This window comes from Leucoraja erinacea, chromosome 2 (genome assembly GCF_028641065.1).
Source record: "Leucoraja erinacea ecotype New England chromosome 2, Leri_hhj_1, whole genome shotgun sequence".
NCBI lineage: Eukaryota > Metazoa > Chordata > Chondrichthyes > Rajiformes > Rajidae > Leucoraja > Leucoraja erinaceus.
This window is the reverse complement of record NC_073378.1, coordinates 29,802,975-29,820,534: the sequence shown is the minus strand read 5'-3', so window position 1 is coordinate 29,820,534 and position 17,560 is coordinate 29,802,975. Positions and strand designations below refer to the sequence as shown.

General features: G+C 47.7%; 1 protein-coding gene across 1 annotated transcript in view; it reads right to left on the bottom strand.

Moving 5' to 3' along the window:
- The window catches only part of c2h18orf21 (chromosome 2 C18orf21 homolog), a 53,542-nt gene extending 38,099 nt beyond the window's left edge, over positions 1-15,443 (bottom strand). Inside the window, exons 1-4 of the mRNA XM_055654100.1 lie at positions 15,352-15,443; positions 11,863-11,960; positions 7,641-7,663; positions 6,641-6,840 (exon numbers count right to left, since the gene is read on the bottom strand). Of these exons, the coding sequence (XP_055510075.1) occupies positions 6,641-6,840; positions 7,641-7,663; positions 11,863-11,948 (309 nt within the window). The 5' untranslated portion in view covers positions 11,949-11,960; positions 15,352-15,443. The remainder of the gene's footprint in view (positions 1-6,640; positions 6,841-7,640; positions 7,664-11,862; positions 11,961-15,351) is intronic.
- Between the last annotated feature and the right edge of the window lie 2,117 nt (positions 15,444-17,560).

Genomic DNA, 17,560 nt, shown 5'->3' with positions numbered 1-17,560 from the left:
CCTAATCTAAAGCAGGTCACCCAGCTAAATTCAAGTCCTCTGAAGACTTTAGTCAAAAAATTCTTTTTTTAATTCTTTGACGTTTAGATTGCAGGATTAAAAACTACAGAGGAAATCAGGGCATCCAAATGAACACAACTATTTTTGTTCATATGGAGACCCTGATTTCCCCTGATTACAGAGAAAACCAGGGCATTCACATGAACAAAAATAGTTTTGTTGTTCAGTCCTTGGATTATTTGTGATGTTAAAAATCAATTTGACCAAGTATGCCACTTGATGCCCACAATGGCACATGTGGCTGCATCGACAAAATTAAATGCAGAGACCTAGATTCTACAACCATCATCCCCACTGGCGAGAAGCGATACGGGTTTGCTCCTGACCCCAGGTGCTGTCTGTGTAGAGTTTGCACGTTCTCTCTGTGACCGTATAGATTTCCTCTGGCTGCTCCGGTTTGCTCCCACATCCCAAAGACGTGCGGGTTTTTGTAGGTTAATTGACCTCCGTAATTTACCCCTCGTGTGTAGGGAGTGGATGAAAAAGTGGTATAACATAGAACTGACGTAAACAGCCGTTTTCTATGGTAAGAATTTCATTGTTCTGGGACATATGACAATGAATCACTGTCTTGACTTTCTTGATCGATAATCAGTGCGGACTTGCTGGGCCATCCTATATCTCCGGACCAAACTGAATTTCTAATTGAATGGCTTGAGCTGCTGAGTATCTCCAGCATTCTTGCTTTTTTGTTTCAGGTTACCGGCGATATGGATTTCCAAGCTCATTAGCCCATTAACACCATTTGTGGACCTAGCCCAGTCCATCGCGCAAACCAACCTCCCTTCCATTGACTCCATCTACACCTCACACTGCCTCAGCAAGGCCATCAGCACAATCAAGGACCAGTTTCACCTCGGTCACTCCCTCTTCACCCCTCTATCAATAGACAATAGACAATAGGTGCAGGAGCAGGCCATTCGGCCCTTCGAGCCAGCACCGGCATTCAATGTGCTAATGGCTGATCATCCACAATGATTGGGCAAGAGGTACAGATGTGTGAACGCACACCTCCAGATTCAGGGACAGTTTCTTCCCCAACTGTTATCAGGCAACTGAACCGTCCCACCACCAACTAGAGAGTGGTCCTCAGCTACCATCCACTCATTGGAGACACTCGGACTATCTTTAATTGTGCTTTCGTTTAGAGATACAGCGCAGAAACAGGCCCTTCGGATAGCACTATCCCACACACAATATTTTACCAAAATCAATTAGCATACAAAGCTGTACGTCTTTGGAGTGACGAAGGAAACGGAAGCACCTGGAGAAAACCTACACGGTCACACAGACTCCATACAAACAGCACCCGTAGTCAGGATCGAACCCATGTCGCTGGCACTTGGAGGCAGCAGCTCTACCGCTGCGCCACTGTGCCACCCAAGTACTGACTCGGTTTCCCATCGCACTGGTGTGTGCAGTCTGCCATGCAGAGATCTTCCATAGTTTTGTTCCATATTTCATAAGTTTGGTGTGTAAGGCAACAACTCTACCGCTGCACCATTGTGCCCCCCCAGCTTAATTCCGTTACCCTGTATCTGCACAGTGTGCACGGCTTGATTGTTACCATGTAGTCCTTCCGCTGACTGGAAAATGCTTTTCCCTGTACCCTTTCCCTGTACACGCGACAATAAACTAAATTAAAAAGTAAAATTTGCTGGATAACCTTCAAATCCAAACATAAACCAATTTAAATGCAAATATTTCAAATTGCCGATTCCAACCTACAGAATTTGTGCTGCAACATTCAGAATAATAACAAGACAATGGAGTGAATAATTAAAACAGGAAGATAATAGAACTGAGTCATTATGTGATGGATTGCCAAGGGTTATTAATGGAGCAGCACTAACAACCTGCTCATAAGTACATGCTTGTGGCAATTGACAAACACACAATTTTTGTAAGTACCAATTCATTCGAGGATTATGCAGCGAGAATGAAAACACAATGCGGAATGACAGGATCCGCTGTTAAATGACAATGGTTCATCTTCATAATGGAGCAGAATTAGTCCATTTGGCCCATCATGTCTACTCCACCATTCAATCATGGCTGATCTATCTTTCCCTCCTAACCCCATTCTCCCGCTTTCTCCCCATAACCCCTGACACCCATACTAATCAAGAATCTATCTGTCTCTGCCATAAAAATATCCATTGACGGCCTCCACAGCCTTCGGTGGCAATGAATTCCACAGATTCACCACCCTCCTGACCAAAGAAATTGCTCCTCGTCTCCTTCCGAAAGTAATGACCTTTAATTCTGAGGCTATAACCTCTAGACATAGACTCTTCTATTCGTCCCTCATGTGATAGGGAAAGAATAAGACCATTCGGCCCATCAGGTCTACTCCAACTTTCAATCATGGCTGATCTATCTCTCCTTCCTACCCCATTCCTCCCTCCTAGACTCTCCCACTAGTGGAAACGTCTTCTCTGCATCCACTCTATCCGGGCCTTACATTATTCGTCTTTCACTATTGGTTCTGGGTCGAACTCCTGGCTTGCATTTACGGGTACAAATTCCATTAATTCCAGGACCTCTGGACATGCACAAAGGCTTGATCCTGGCATTGTGGCGTAATAGTTTCAGAGAAACAGTCCAATATCCGCAATGAGGTAGGATAGAAAATCAGGACTGCACCCTAATTTATGGTAACAGAGGGGAAGAAACTATAGTTTAGTTTAGAGATACAGCACGGAAACAGGCCCTTCGAGTCTACGTCCATCAGCAAACCCCACACACTTACACTATCCCGCAAACACTAGGGACAATTTACAATTATACCAAGTCAATGAACCTACAAAACTCTACGTCTTCGGAGTGTGGGGGGAAACCAGAGATCCCGGAGAAAACCTACGGAGGTCACGGGGAGAATGCACAACCTCCGTACAGACATCACCCATAGTCAGGATCGAACACGGGTCTCTGGCACTGTAAGGCAGTAACTCTAACGCTGCACTACTGCACCGCCCAAAATGTTCCAGAGGCTGGTAGTACGCACTTTCAAGCTTCTGCGTCTTCTGCCAGATGGGAGCGGGGAAGAGGAGGAGTGATCATTGTGGGAAAGGTCCTTGACTACTTTAGCTGCTTTTCCATAGAGCAGTGTAACACAGGAACGGCTACTTCAGCCTACAAAGTTTGTGCTGAACATGTCTTGCTGTGCAGATCTCATCTGCCTGCATATGATCCATATCCCTCTAATCCATGCACTCCCATGTGCCTGTTCAAAAGCCTCTTAAATGCCACCATATCTGCCTCCATCGCCACCCCTACCAATGCATTCCAGCCCCCCCACCACTCTCTGTGTGATAAACCTTCCCCTGCACATCTCCAATAAACGTTCCTCGTCTCACTTTATAGCATTGCCCTCTAGTGTTGGAGAATTTGTTGTTAGTGTTGAAGTTTGACTGTCTTTCCCTCTGCCTCCCATAATTATACATACTTCTATCATCTCCCCTCAACTATTTAGTATTTCCCCGAGGTGTCCAGGCCGTGTCGCTAAGAGCAAAGGGAAACCCAAAGTGGGGGGAGGGTGGGAGAGGCACCATGAACAAAGGGGAACCCGGCATGGGGGGTGGGGGGCTGAGAACAAAGGGGAACCCAGCATGGGGGGGGGTCGCAGTGAGCAAAGTGTGGTGGGGGGGGGCGTACCGAGAACAAAGAGGGATCCGGCATGGGGCAGGTCGCCTGGTACACAGGGGGAAGCAGGGTGGGGCAGGTCGCCTTAAATCAAAGGGGGACCCGGTGTGGGGGGGGTTCGCCAAGAACAAAAGGGGGATTCAATGATACTTTATTGTCACGTGCACGCACGTACAGTGAAATGTTTTGTTTTGCGTTCAACCCGCTAAAATCATACAGCAGACCTCACCTAACCACCACACAAGAGTCGCCACATTTCTGATACCAACAAAGTTACAAAAGTTCACCAAACAGTTCCATCCTCTGCCTGCCGCTGCAAATAGCAGCAGGCCCCCTCTTCCCCTGCCGGGTCCCCCCATGTTCTCAGCAAGTCCCTCCATTGTTCTCAGTGCCCTCCTCTCCCCGCCAAGTCCCTCTTCGTTCTCGGCAGTGTCCTCACGCCGGGTCCCCCTTTGTTCTCGGCACCCCAAACCCCTTTCCACCGCCAGGTCAGGACCAGGCATGGCTGGGTTCCCCTTTATGATCCATATCCCCCTGACTTCTGAGAACACAAACTTCAAATAGCCCTTGCTTTCCCTCTCTCTGCATCCCCTCCCCCTTCCCAGTTCTCCCACCAGTCTTATGGGGCTGTCCCACTGTACGAGTTAATTCAAGAGTTCTCCCGAGTTTCCCCTAATTCGAACTCGGAGAATTACGGTAATAGCCGCTCGTACGTACTCGGGGCTCGCATGTTGAAAAATCTTCACGAGTCTTCACGAGCTTACCGCGTTTCCCCGAGTACCTGCCGTTAGCGTTACGAGCCGTTAAGAGACGTCCCGAGCTCCGACGTACCCGCTATGTACATTCTACATGCTTACCATGAGTTTAAATTTTTTTTTTTAAACTCGGGAGAGCTCTTGAATTACCTCGTACAGTAGGACAGGCCCTTTACATTCTCCGACTACATTCTATCTCTGTCCCGCCCACTCCCCTGACATCAGTCTCAAGAAGGGGCTCGACCCGAAAAGTCACCCATTCCTTCTCTCCAGGGATGCTGTCTGTCCTGGTGAGTTACTCCAGCAATTTGTGTCTACCTTCGATTTAAACCAGCATCTGCAGTTCTTTCCTACACAAACTGAAATCACAACTCCATAAGGCTCAAGTTTAACTCAATTCCACAGGAGAACCTAAAAAAAATCACTGCTGCAGAAAAAAACAATTTCAGGTTATTTGACTCATCGATTTACCAATGCGCACACGTTTTTTTTGGGAACAATAATATATCAATCAAATCTGTTACATGCACTAATTTGTGCATTTTGAAGTACAAACTGAAATACCTTGCTTTGCAATGTTTGAACTTAATACGTAAGAACGCACAGAGTCTCTTTCCCAGAGTAGGGAAATCAAGAAGAGGACAGAGGATTAAAGTGAGTGGGGAAAGATTGAATAGGAACTTGAGCGCTTTTTAAATTTTTTTAACACAAAGAGTGGTGTCATAGAGTCATAGTCTTACAGCTTGGAAACAAGCCCTCAGCCCAACTTGCCCACATCGGCCAACATGTCCCAGCTACACTAGTCTCAGCTGCCAGCATTCGGTCCATATCATCCTAAACCTGTCATATCCATGTATCTGTCTAACTGCTTCTTAAAAGTTGGGATAGTCCCAATCCTCAGCTTGTTCCATACACCCACCACTCTTTGTATGAAATAGTTCCCCCTCAGATTCCTATTAGATCTTTACACCTTCACCTTAAACCTATGTCGTCTGGTCCTAGATTAACCTACTCTGGGCAAGAGATGCTGTGCATCTACCCGAACTATTCCTCTCATGATTTTATACACCTTTAATTGCAACAGATGGTGAATGCAGCACATATCATGACACAAACCTTCCATTGACTCCATTTATACCTCGCACTGCCTCAGCAAGGCCAGCAGCATAGAGGCATAGAGTGATACGGTGTGGAAACAGGCCCTTCGGCCCAACTTGCCCACACTGGCCAACATGTCCCAGCTACACTAGTTCCACCTGCCTGCGCTTGGTCCTTATCCCTCCAAACTTGTCCTATCCATGTACCTGTCTAACTGTTTCTTAAACATTGGGATAGTCCCAGCCTCAACTACCTCCTCTGGCAATAGTTCCATACACCAACAACCCTTTGTGCGAAAAAGTTGCCCCTCAGATTCCTATTAATTATTTTCCCCTTCACCTTGAACCTATGTCCTCTGGCCCTCGATTCCCCTACTCTGGGCAAGAGATTCTGTGGATCTACCCAATTTATTCCTCTCATGATTTTATACATCTCTATAAGATCAAACGACGCATAATAAAGGACGAGGTATAGAAGTGTGAAAACGCATACCTACAGATTCAGGGACAGCTTCTTTCCTAGGGAGCCGCGCGGGCCCGATCCACCCACCAAACAACTGTGGCGGCTACGACCAAAACAACGACTGGAACGCGCCCAGGTAGGCCCGACTCGTCCCACAGACCTCCCAGACCAATTACCCTCAGGGGATGAATAAAGTTTTATCATTTTGTAGTGTTTCCAACTGTTATTAGGCAACTGAACTATCCTATCAACAACTAGAGAGCAGTTCTGAACGACTATCTACCTCATTGGTGACCCTCGGGCTCTTTGATCAGACTTTACTGGCTTTACCTTGGACTAAACGTTATTCCCTTATCATGTATCTATACAATGTAAATGGATGTAATGTAATCATGTATTGTCTTTTGGCTGACTGAATAGCACGCCACAGAGCTTTGCACTGTACCTCGGTACACGTGACAATAAACTACACTGAACTGAACAGTACTTTGACGTACGAACTAAGTTGCCAGCATTGTAAAATACCTTGCTCAGCAATGTTGAAACATAATATATGCAAGAAGAAAAAGACCAAAATTGGACATACATTAATACTTTGACAATATTGTCACAAACCTCACCAATTTATTTGGGCACTTCCAGTATTTCCACAGTTTTCGTTGCTGTTTGAGGTTCAGTTTCCAGTTGGCTGCCTGATGTTGCAGTAGCTTTTTTATTTGCGGCGTCATCTTTTTCCTGGGTTTCAGCCGCACCCGATGGTTTCCGGGACGAAGGTACTGGAAGCAGTGCTTACACACGCCACTCGATTTATTTTTCCCATCTGCAAGGTTAATAAGTGACAGGAGTTGGCGATAACTTGGAAGCTGCAGTGGAGGTAATGTTTGAGGTAAGGATCCCCCACTGTACTGCCACTGCCGCTTGTTGGGAGCACTACCTGATGACAATTGGGTGGCCCCCTGATCATGTCCCTGGGGACCCAACCCAACAAGATTCTTGGAATTAATATCTTCACCTCAACCTCGATCCCCATGGGTTTGTACCTTTGGAGACATCCACATGTGTGTCAAATGCATAGGTTTCCAGTTAAATTCAGAAGTTCATAAGTGACAGGGGCAGAGTAAGGCCATTCAGCACATCAAGTCTACTCTGCCATTCAATTATGGCTGATCTATCTCTCCCTCCTAACCCCATTCTCCTGCCTTCTCCCCATAACCCCTGGTACCCGTATTAATCAAGAGTCTACCTATCACCGCCTTAAAAAATATTAATTGACTTGGCCTCCACAGCATTCTGTGGCAATGAATTCCACAGATTTACCACCCTCTGACTAAAGACCAGGATGGTAGGTGTATGGAACGAGCTGCCGGAGGAGGTAGTTGAGGCAGGTACTATCGCAACGTTTAACATTTGGACAGCTACATGGATAGGACAGGTTTAGAGGTATAGTAGGCCGTTGGGTCTGCTCCCCAATGCACCCGTCCCCAACCCGTTGCCAAAGGTAAGATTCGAGCACTCCTCAGCAAAGGGTTTAGAGGGATATGGGCCAAAGAATAACAAACTAAATAGTCCAAAACTGTGCTCAAGTCTAATCAATGCAGCAGTGCAGTGTTTTATACTGACCTGCTATAGAATCGTGTGTCCATCTATAAAAAAAAATTAAAAACAATCAAAGCTAGCACATTTTAAGACCATGGTATACAGAAAATGGTGTCATGATAAATACACTATTAAATCATGAACAAATCACTAAAATTCAAAAATCTAATTCAAAATCACCAACAGAGGGCGGTGAGTTCCTGGAACACGCTGTCAAGTTTGGTGGTGGAGGCACATACGATAGTTTAGTTTAGTTTATTATCGTCACGTGTACCGAGGTACAGGAAAAAGCTTTTGTTTGCGTGCCATCCAGTTAAAGACTATACATGATTACAATCAAGCTATCTACAGTGCACAGATAAAGGGCAAAATATTTACTGCAAAGATATAACATTACAGTCTAATAAAGTCTGATAGCTCAAATGTCTCCATAGAGGTAGATAAGAGGCCAGGGCCACACTTTAACGGTTGAGAAAGTGGCATTTAAGAGCCTTTTGGATAGTCAAGTGGAAATGTAGGGAATGAAGGTACATGGATCATGTGCAGGTAGATAAGAGTTGGTTTTGTTCAGAATACACATTGTGGGCCTGAGGGCCTGTTCTTGTGCTGTACTGTTCTATTTCCAAGAAAGATTATGTGTTTCTGGCAATATGGTATCTTCATTGACAGGAAAAGTCAAGAAAAGACCAATTTTCTAACCCTGAAGAGAAACTACTAATCGCAGCAGTAAAACTGCCACCTATGCCTCAGTTTAAAGTACTTTGACCTGAACAAGACGACCATGGATTCTAAGGATTTGTCCAATAATTAACCCCATTGTATCCGTCTCCATCACCACCCCTGGCAATGCGGTTCAGATCCCCACCACTCTCAGACGCTTTCTAAGGGCTGAATCGGCCCTTTCGCAGGGCCTTTCATCGCCCGGCGTGACTTAAAATCAAACTGCTGCATCAAGGCGATCAAGGCTCCCACGGTTGAAGCCCCCGCCGGCCGATTTTAAGCTGTGCCGGGCGATGAAAGGCCCCGTGAACGGGCCGATTCAAGCCACACGATTCGGGGCGGACAAAGCTGCTGTTGCTGGAGGTCGGTCACCAACCAGGTTAGCTCCCGATGTTACCGTCCACCGGGCCCATGCCCAAAGCCTCGCGCACGTGCGTGTGTGTGCGCGCATGTACTGCGGCTACCAAGAAAGTGTGTCCTGCCCAAATTGTGTCGCTCCCCATATTTTTATAGCGATTCCACCCCTGCCTTAAAGTCAGATGAAAAAGAAAGCTATTTTCTCTTTCAACACCGCCTCTTACATTAGGGAATAATGAAGCAGATGTTTAAAAAGGATTGCAGCGAAACACATTAGAACTGTGTTCTCTTGCAGCATGGTGGCACAGTGGTAGATTTGCTGCTTTACAGCCCCAGAGACCCGGGTTCAATCCTCACTAAGGGTGCTGTCTGTACGTAGTTTGTACATTCTCCCCGTGGCCGCATGCTCCGGTTTCCTCCCACATTCCCCACAGATGTGCAGGTTTGCAGGTTAATCGGCTTGGTATAATTGTAAATTGTTCCTCGTGCGTGTAGGGTAGTGTTAGTGCGCAGGGATCGTTGGTCAGCACAGACCGATGGGCCTGCTTCAGCGCTGTATCTCTAAACTAAACTGCTGTGAAAGACAGTCTCATGAGATCATAAGTGATAGGAGTATTGGCCCATCAAGTCTACTCTGCCATTATATGAAACATATAAGATTATTAAGGGTTTGGACACGCTAGAGGCAGGAAACGTGTTCCCGATGTTGGGGGAGTCCAGACCGATGGGCCACAGTTTCAGAATAAGTATCTGTAAACTAATTTGTGAAAGACAGACGAGGAAATCACTTTTGATCACAGAGAGTGGTGAGTCCATCAGAATTCTCTGCCATCAGAGGGCGGTGTAGGTAGGTTCTCTCGATGCTTTCAAGAGAGAGCTAGATAGGGCTCTTAAAAATAGCGGTCAGGGGATATGGGGAGAAGGCAGGAACAGGGTACTGATTGGGGATGATCAGCCAGGATCACATTGAATGGCGGTGCTGGCTCGAAGGGCCGAATGGCCTACTCCTGCAGCTATTGTCTATTGTTTATTCAATGATGGCTGATCCATATCTCCCTCCTAACCCCATTCTCCTGCCTTCTCCCCATCACCGCTGACACCCATATCTTATTGAATCAGGAAAATTCTCCTCCCAGTTCACATGCATACGCGATCATCATTTTGGTGAAAATTACAAAATGCAGAGGTTTCAGAGAATGATCCCAGGGACAATCGGGTTAACCTACGAGGAGCGTTTGATGGCTTTGGGACTATATTCCTGGAATTTAGAAGGATTAAGGGGATCTCAGTTGGAATATTGAGAGCTGTTTTGGGCCCCACATCTGAGGGGTGATGTGCTGGCATTGGAGAGAGTTTATGAGAATGATCCCGGGGATGATTGGGTTAATGCATGAGGAAGCCACTGGATAATAAAAGGCCTAGATAGAGTGGATGTGGAAAAGATGTTTCCAGTAATGAGAGAGTCTAGGACCCGAGGGCACAGCCACAGAATAAAAGGATGAACCTTTAGAATGGAGAGGAGGAATTTATTTTGTCAGAGGATAGTGAATCTGTGGAATTCATTGCCACAGACAGCAGTGGAGGCCAAGTCATTGGGTAAAGAGAAGATTGACAGATTCCCGATTAGTAAGGTTGCCAAACGTTACAGGGAGAAGGCAAAGGAACAATATAAGCTGATTAATTACATGTCACATTCATGGAGACATACAGCACAGAACCAGGCCCTTCAACCCAACTTGCCTATTCTTCACGTTAATTATTAAACTTCAGACCTCAGAATTCAGAGTGGAAACAAGCCCTTCGGCCCACCGAGACCGCACTGGCCAGCGATCAGTCAGTACACTAATTCTATCCAACACAACAGGGATGATTTACAATTTTAATTTAGTGATACAGCACGGAAACAGGCCCTTCGGCCCACCGGGTTCGCGCTGACCAGCGATCCCCGCACATTAACCCATTCGGGACAATTATTTATTTTACATTTACCAAGCCAATTAACCTACAAACCTGTGGGAAATGTGGGAAACCAAATGTCTGGAATGTGGGAAACCAAAGATCTCGGGGAAAACCCACACAGGTCACAGGGAGAGCGTACAAACTCCATACAGGCAGCACCCGTAATTGGATTCAACCTGGGTCTCCGTCGCTGTATTTGCTGTAAGGCAGCAACTGTACCGCTGCGCCACCATGATGGCTTAATTTTAGTTAAGCCAATTAACCTACAAACCTGTACACGTCTTTGGAGTGTTGGAGGAAACGTGAACACCCTGAGAAAGCCTACGTGGTCACAGGGAGAACGTACAAACTCCGTACAGACAGCACCTGTAGTCAGGATCAAATCCAGGTCTCTGGCGCTGTGAGGAAGCAACTCTACCGCTGCGCCACCGTGCTACTCTCAAATTGGTTCTCTAATTTTCAGAGCAGTTTAAAACGTTACGAATAAAGTTCATCATTACTGGTCATTTAGAGTTACAGTAATGGAGTCATACAGCACGGCAACAGTCCCTTCAATCCAGCCTGCTCATGCCGCCCAAGATACCCATCTACGCTAGTTCCACCTGCCTGCTTTAGGCCCATATCCCTCTAAACTATTCCAATCCATGTACCAGTCCACATGTCTACCAAATGTTGTTATAGTACCTGCCTCAACTACCTCATCTGACAGCTCGTTGGCGTTTCGGGTCGAGACCCTTCTTCAGACTGATGAAGAAGGGTGTCGACCTGAAATGTGGCTCGTTCCTTCTCTCCAAAGATGCTGCCTGTCCTGCTGAGTTACTCCAGTATTTTGTGCCTACCTTCGATTTTACCAGCATCTGCATTTTTAGAGAATTAGATTAGAATTAGAATTAGATTCCTTTATTGTCATTCAGATCTTTCGGTCTGAACGAAATTATGTTGCCTGCAGTCATACACAGAATCAATAATAACAAAACATACAATAAACACAAATTAAACATCCACCACAGTGACTTCACCATGCATATCCTCACTGTGACGGAGGCAAAGTCTTAGTCTTTCTTTCTTTCTACGCATCCATCTGTAAATTGGGTAGTCATTGATGTATCTCTCGGATGCTGCAATTTCTTAGCACATATTTCTTCCCCACATTTCATAAGATAAACCCAGTAGCGTGACAAACAGCTGATTTAAATCATGCTTTACTTACAAGAGGAAGCTTGCGACTGCTGGGCAGGTTTCCTTCAGATTAAAAGCCGAGTTCCTGAGAAATTGCAGCCTTTTTAAATTATCCATTATCAGAGCGAGCTGGAAATTGAGAAATACGTTAAAGCAGGTATTTATTACCAAATTTAATTAGATACCGAAGATAGACACAAAATGCTGGAGTAACTTGGCACTATTTAGAAAGGAGGCGAATAGGAACTTCTTTAGTCAGAGGGTGGTTAATCTGTGAAACGTTGCCACAAAGGGCTGTGGAGGCCAAGTAAGTGAATATTTTTGAGGCAGAGATAGACAAATTCTTGATTAGAACAAGTATCAAGGGTTATAGGGAGAAGGAAGGCGGCGCGGCTCTGGCCAGCAGCGGCCTCTGCAGCCTGTCCGCGTTTTTATTATTTTTTGTCTGTGTTTTTATGTAGTTTTTGTTATTTTATGTTGGGGTGTGTGTGTGGGGGGGGGGCGGGGGTGGGTGGGGAGGGGGGGGGGGGGGAAACTTTTTTAAATCTCTCCCTGCACTGGAGACCCGCCCTTTTCTCGTCGGGTCCCGGGTGTGTCGTTGAGGCCGCAACGAGGAGCGGCCTCCAACAGGAAGAAGCCGGGGACTCAGGTGCCGACTCACCGTTGCCGTCGCGGAGCTGGCCGAGTCCGGAGCGGGTGGAGCGGTGGAGGAGCGCTGCTGCTGCTGCTGCTGCTGCTGCTACCGGAGAGTCGGAGGCTCCAACGACGGGTCAGTGGACGACGGCGCCGGGAGCCCGTGGCTCCCTGGAGGGAGACCGCTTTTCAGGGCTCCTGCAACGGCGACTTCTCCCGCCCGAGTTGCGGGGTTGAAGAGCTCCTGGAGCGGGGCCTACATCATTGCCCCGCACGGCTGGAATGGCCGCGGACTCTGCGAGCGCACACCGGGGGCTCCAACACCAAGACCCGGTGTGCGACCTCGCACCACCCGGCGTGGCTTTAATGGCCGCGGGACAATCGCCATCGCCAGCCGGGGGCTCTGACTTTGACTCTGCCATCGGGGGGGGGGGAGGGCAGTGGAGAGAGATAAGTTTACACAAAAAAGCTGGAGAAACTCAGCGGGTGCAGCAGCATCTATGGAGCGAAGGAAATAGGCAACGTTTCGGGCCGAAACCCTTCTTCAGGAGAGATAAGTTTATTTGGCCTTCCATCACAGCTATGTGATGGATGTTTATGTTAAATGTAATTATGTTGTGTCTGGGGTCTATTTGTGTGTAATGTATGGCTGCAGAAACGGCATTTCGTTTGGACCTCCAGGGGTCCAAATGACAATTAAATTAAATTGACTCTTGACTCTTGAAATAGGATTTGGAGGCAGAGACCAACCATGATTGAAAGGCGGAGTGGACGCGATGGGCCGAATGGCCTAATTCTACTCATATAACTTGTGAACTTGTGACAGGCAGCATGTCTGGAGCGAAGGAGTGGATGATGTTTCGGGTCGAGACCTTTCTTCAGACCTAACCCGAAACATCACCCATTTCTTCTCTCTAGAGATGCTGCCTGTCCCGCTGAGCTACTCCAGCATTTTGTGTCTATCTTCGGTTTAAACCAGCATTTGCAGTTCCTTCCTATACATTTATTTAGATAACGAGATGCTCGTTAACCAAAATATATATACTCATAGGCTGAATAACTTTAGAGATACAGCGCAGAAAATAGCCCTTCAGCCCACCGAGTCCACGCTGACCAGCAATCACCCTATACACTAGCACTATCCTATATACTAGGGACTATTTTATTTTGTTTACTTTGTCACGCATACCAAGGAACTGTGAAAGTTTTTGGTGCTTGTTAGCCAGTCAGCGGAAAGACTACACATGATTAATATCAAGAAAAGGAACAGGTGACGTTTTGGGTTGAGACTTTAAACCAGCATATGTAGTTCCTCCCTGCTCACTAATCATGAAGTTGAGTCTGACAATGGTTCCCCCTCCAATGTGTGCTTCTTGATTTTACTTTTCTCTGAAGCAAAGAAAATTTGTGCACTTAACTACCAACTCCAAAAAGTAGGGTCCTGACCCGAAACGTCACCTTCCCCCCCCCCCCCCCCCCCCCGAGATGTTGCCTGACCTGCTGAGTTACTCAAGCACTTTGCGTCTTTTCAAGTAAACCAGCATCTGCAGTTGTTCGTTTATACATTATGGGTTTTTTTGTTTGATTCTATCCAAGCTTCAGCTGCTGGTTACTCCAGCCTTTTGTGTCTGTCTACTACACGAGTGCATTTGTTACTTTTGTAACTTTTCAGATGGACGTTTCCCACAAGACCACTACCTGTAGCTTTCAAAATTTCAAACAACTTACAATACAACAATACAATACAATACGGTTTATTTGTCACATTGCACATAAGTGCAAGTGAAATTAATATTTTGCCACACGTCAGGATGAACGGTAGAGTGCAGTATCAGCCACATTTTGAAAACAATTATGCCAAACCTTGGGATTCAGTAGTAGTGCAAGCAGTAGTAGTATTTTGTCACATACAATAGCACGTAGCACAATTTGCAGCAGTATTACACTCTTTGACGAAGCAATAAAGCACTCAAAATACGCTTTTCGTTGTACCTCGGTACACGTGATAATAAATTAAACTGAAATATAAGATTGGGGGGGGTGGGGGGGGGCTAGATTTAATAGGAACCTGAAGGGTAACCTTTTTCACACAAAGGGCGGTGAATGTATGGAACGAGCTGCCGGAGAAGGTAGTTGAGGCTGGGACTATCCCAACATTTAAGAAACATTTGGACAGGTACATGGATAGGACAAGTTTAGAGGGATATGGGCCAAACGCAGGATTGTGGGACTAGTGTAGATGGGACATGTTGGCCGGTGTGGGCAAGTTGGGCCGAAGGGCCCGTTTCCACGCTGTATGACTACGCACTGGTTGACTTAACTAAATTATTTTCTCTTTTGGCACTGAAATCTCATGGGGCTCACATGAACAATATTTAAACATTAATGCAAAAGTGCAGCCGCAGCCTTTGCAAATAAAAGAACAAAGTTAAATGTTATTGGAGTTGCAGCCCTGGCGCTGTTTAGATCTGGGGGTTTATGAGCAGCCCTGAGCTGCCCCGGAATTTGGGCACTCTCCCACCGTGCCGGGAAGCCGCTCCCCCTCCCTCTAAAAGCTGCTAGGGATCAGAGGCCGCTCCGCCCCTCTAGCAGCTACTAGCCCGGAGCAGAGGCCGCTCCTCAACCCCCTCCAGTAGCTACTAGCCCGGAGCAGAGGCCGCTCCTCAACCCCGGGGCAGAGGCTGCTTCCCAACCACCTCCAGCAGCTACTAGCCCGGGGCAGAGGCTGCTTCCCAACCCCCTCCAGTAGCTACTAGCCCGGAGCAGAGGCTGCTCCCCAACCCCCTCCAGTAGCTACTAGCCCGGGGCAGTGGCCGCTCCCCAACCCCCTCCAGCAGCTAGGCGGATGGGAATCCCCGGTGCAGGTGGAGTGGGAGCCTCCGTGTACCTGTGCCGTCTTCTCCCCCCCGTTCCCGGGGGTCCTATCTTTGGTCCTGATCTTTGGTCCTGACCGCCTCAGGCCGCGGTCGGTCTGTCCGTCGCCCCGGACAACAGCGGCTGGCGCTCGCTCCCTCCCTCCCGTGCAGCACGCGGCCCCCCGACGTCACTCGGGAGGCCCCGGCAGGCTGGCGGAGGCGTGACGTCCCTGGAGGGGGCGGGGATGTGTGACGTTCCAGGAGGGGGCGGGGATGTATGACGTCCCGAGAGGGGGTAGGGATGTGTGACGTTTCAGGAGGGGGCGGGGTGTATGACGTTCCCGGAGGGGGTGGGGATGTGTGACGTCCTGGGCTCTGCTATAAGATCTTTGGTCCTGGGAGTAGGGAAGGAGTGACGTGAGGTGGGGCGTGTGACGTCATCAGGATGGGGCTGGGAGATAGAGGGGCGAGTTGCGGAGGTGACCCAGTTGAGGTACCGAGGCTGGGTTACACAGAAAAGCTGGAGAAACTCAGCGGGTGCAGCAGCATCTATGGAGCGAAGGAAATAGGCAACGTTTCGGGCCGAAACCCTTCGTCAGACTGAAGAAGTCTGAAGAAGGGTTTCGGCCCGAAACGTTGCCTATTTCCTTCGCTCCATAGATGCTGCTGCACCCGTTGAGTTTCTCCAGCTTTTATGTGTAACCTTCGATTCTCCAGCATCTGCAGTTCCCTCTTAAACACGAGGTACCGAGGCTGGGTGGATTGGCGTCGAACATGGGGACTAATTCAGACACATTTCTTTAGAGGGGGGCGGGACCATCTTTGGGCGGGACGAAGGTGACACCCGGCAAGGGGGCGGGGTGAGGGAGACGTTGCTGAGAGGACAGGACGAAGACGCCGTTCCTGACAAAGATCTTATAGCAGAGCTCTGCTATAGGATCGCCGGTTCCTGAGGGGCGGCATGACGTAACTAAGGGGGGGGGGAATTCAATGGCGGCTGCGCAGCTGTTTAAGAAGGAACTGCAGATGCTGGAGAATCGAAGGTTACACAAAAAAGCTGGAGAAAGGCTGGAGCTGCTTCGGTCGGGGGGGGGGGGCGACGATGACGTTTTGTGGGCGGGGCGTTGTGAAGGGGCTGTGGGCGTCAACCACCTGGGATGGCGGCCTTTCGGCCCATCTCGTCCATGCCCACCCAGAGGTCCAGCTGAGATATTCCCGAATGGCTCCACACGTATATTGAAGGTAACTGCACCCTTTTCTACCAACTCCCCTGGCAGGTGGTTCCATCTACCCACTATCTTTTCTGAAATAGCTCATAAATTTAATTGTCCTATCTGGGACACATGGCAATAAACTCTCTTGACTTGACTTGACTAATTCAAGACACATTTCCTTGAAAGTGGAGTAATAAAAACATAGAAAATAGGTGCAGAAGTAGGCCATTCGGCATTTCGAGCCGGTACCGCCATTCAATATGATCATGGCTGATCATTCAACATCAGTAGAACTGCAGATGTTGGTTTAAATCGAAGGTAGACACAAAATGCTGGAGTAACTCAACGGGACAGGCAGCATCTCTGGAGTCTGAAGAAGGGTCGCGACCCAAAACATCACCATTCCTTCCATCCAGAGATGCTGCCTGTTGCGCTGAGTCACTCCAGCATTTTGTGTCTACATCCAAAACCAGTACCCCGTTCCGTTAACCCCAAGAGCTACATCTAACTCTCTCTTGGATGCATAGCAGGTAGATCGGGTGGTCAAAAAAGTTTTTGGCACATTGGCCTTCATCAGTCAGAATATTGAGTATAGAAGTTGGAAGCCATATTTATGTACAGCCCACTCCCCTGACATCAGTCTGAAGAAGGGTCTCGACCCGAAACGTCACCCATTCCTTCTCTCCAGAGATGCTGCCTGTCCCGCTGAGTTACTCCAGTATTGTGTGTCTATCTTTGATTTAAACCAGCATCTGCAGTTCCTTTCTACACATAAAAGTTGGAAGGTCATGTTGCAGTTGTATATGACGTTGGTGAGGCTGCATTTAGAGTTTTGTGTTCAGTTCTGGGCATCATTTTATAGGAAAGATGTTGGAAAGGGCGCAGAGAAGCTTTACCAGGAAGAGCCAGGCCTCGAGGTTCTGAGCTACAGGGAGAGATTGAGCAGGCTAGGACTCTATTCCTTGGAGCGCAGGATGAAGTGGGGTGATCTTAAAGAGGTGTACAAAATCAAGAGAGGAATAGATCG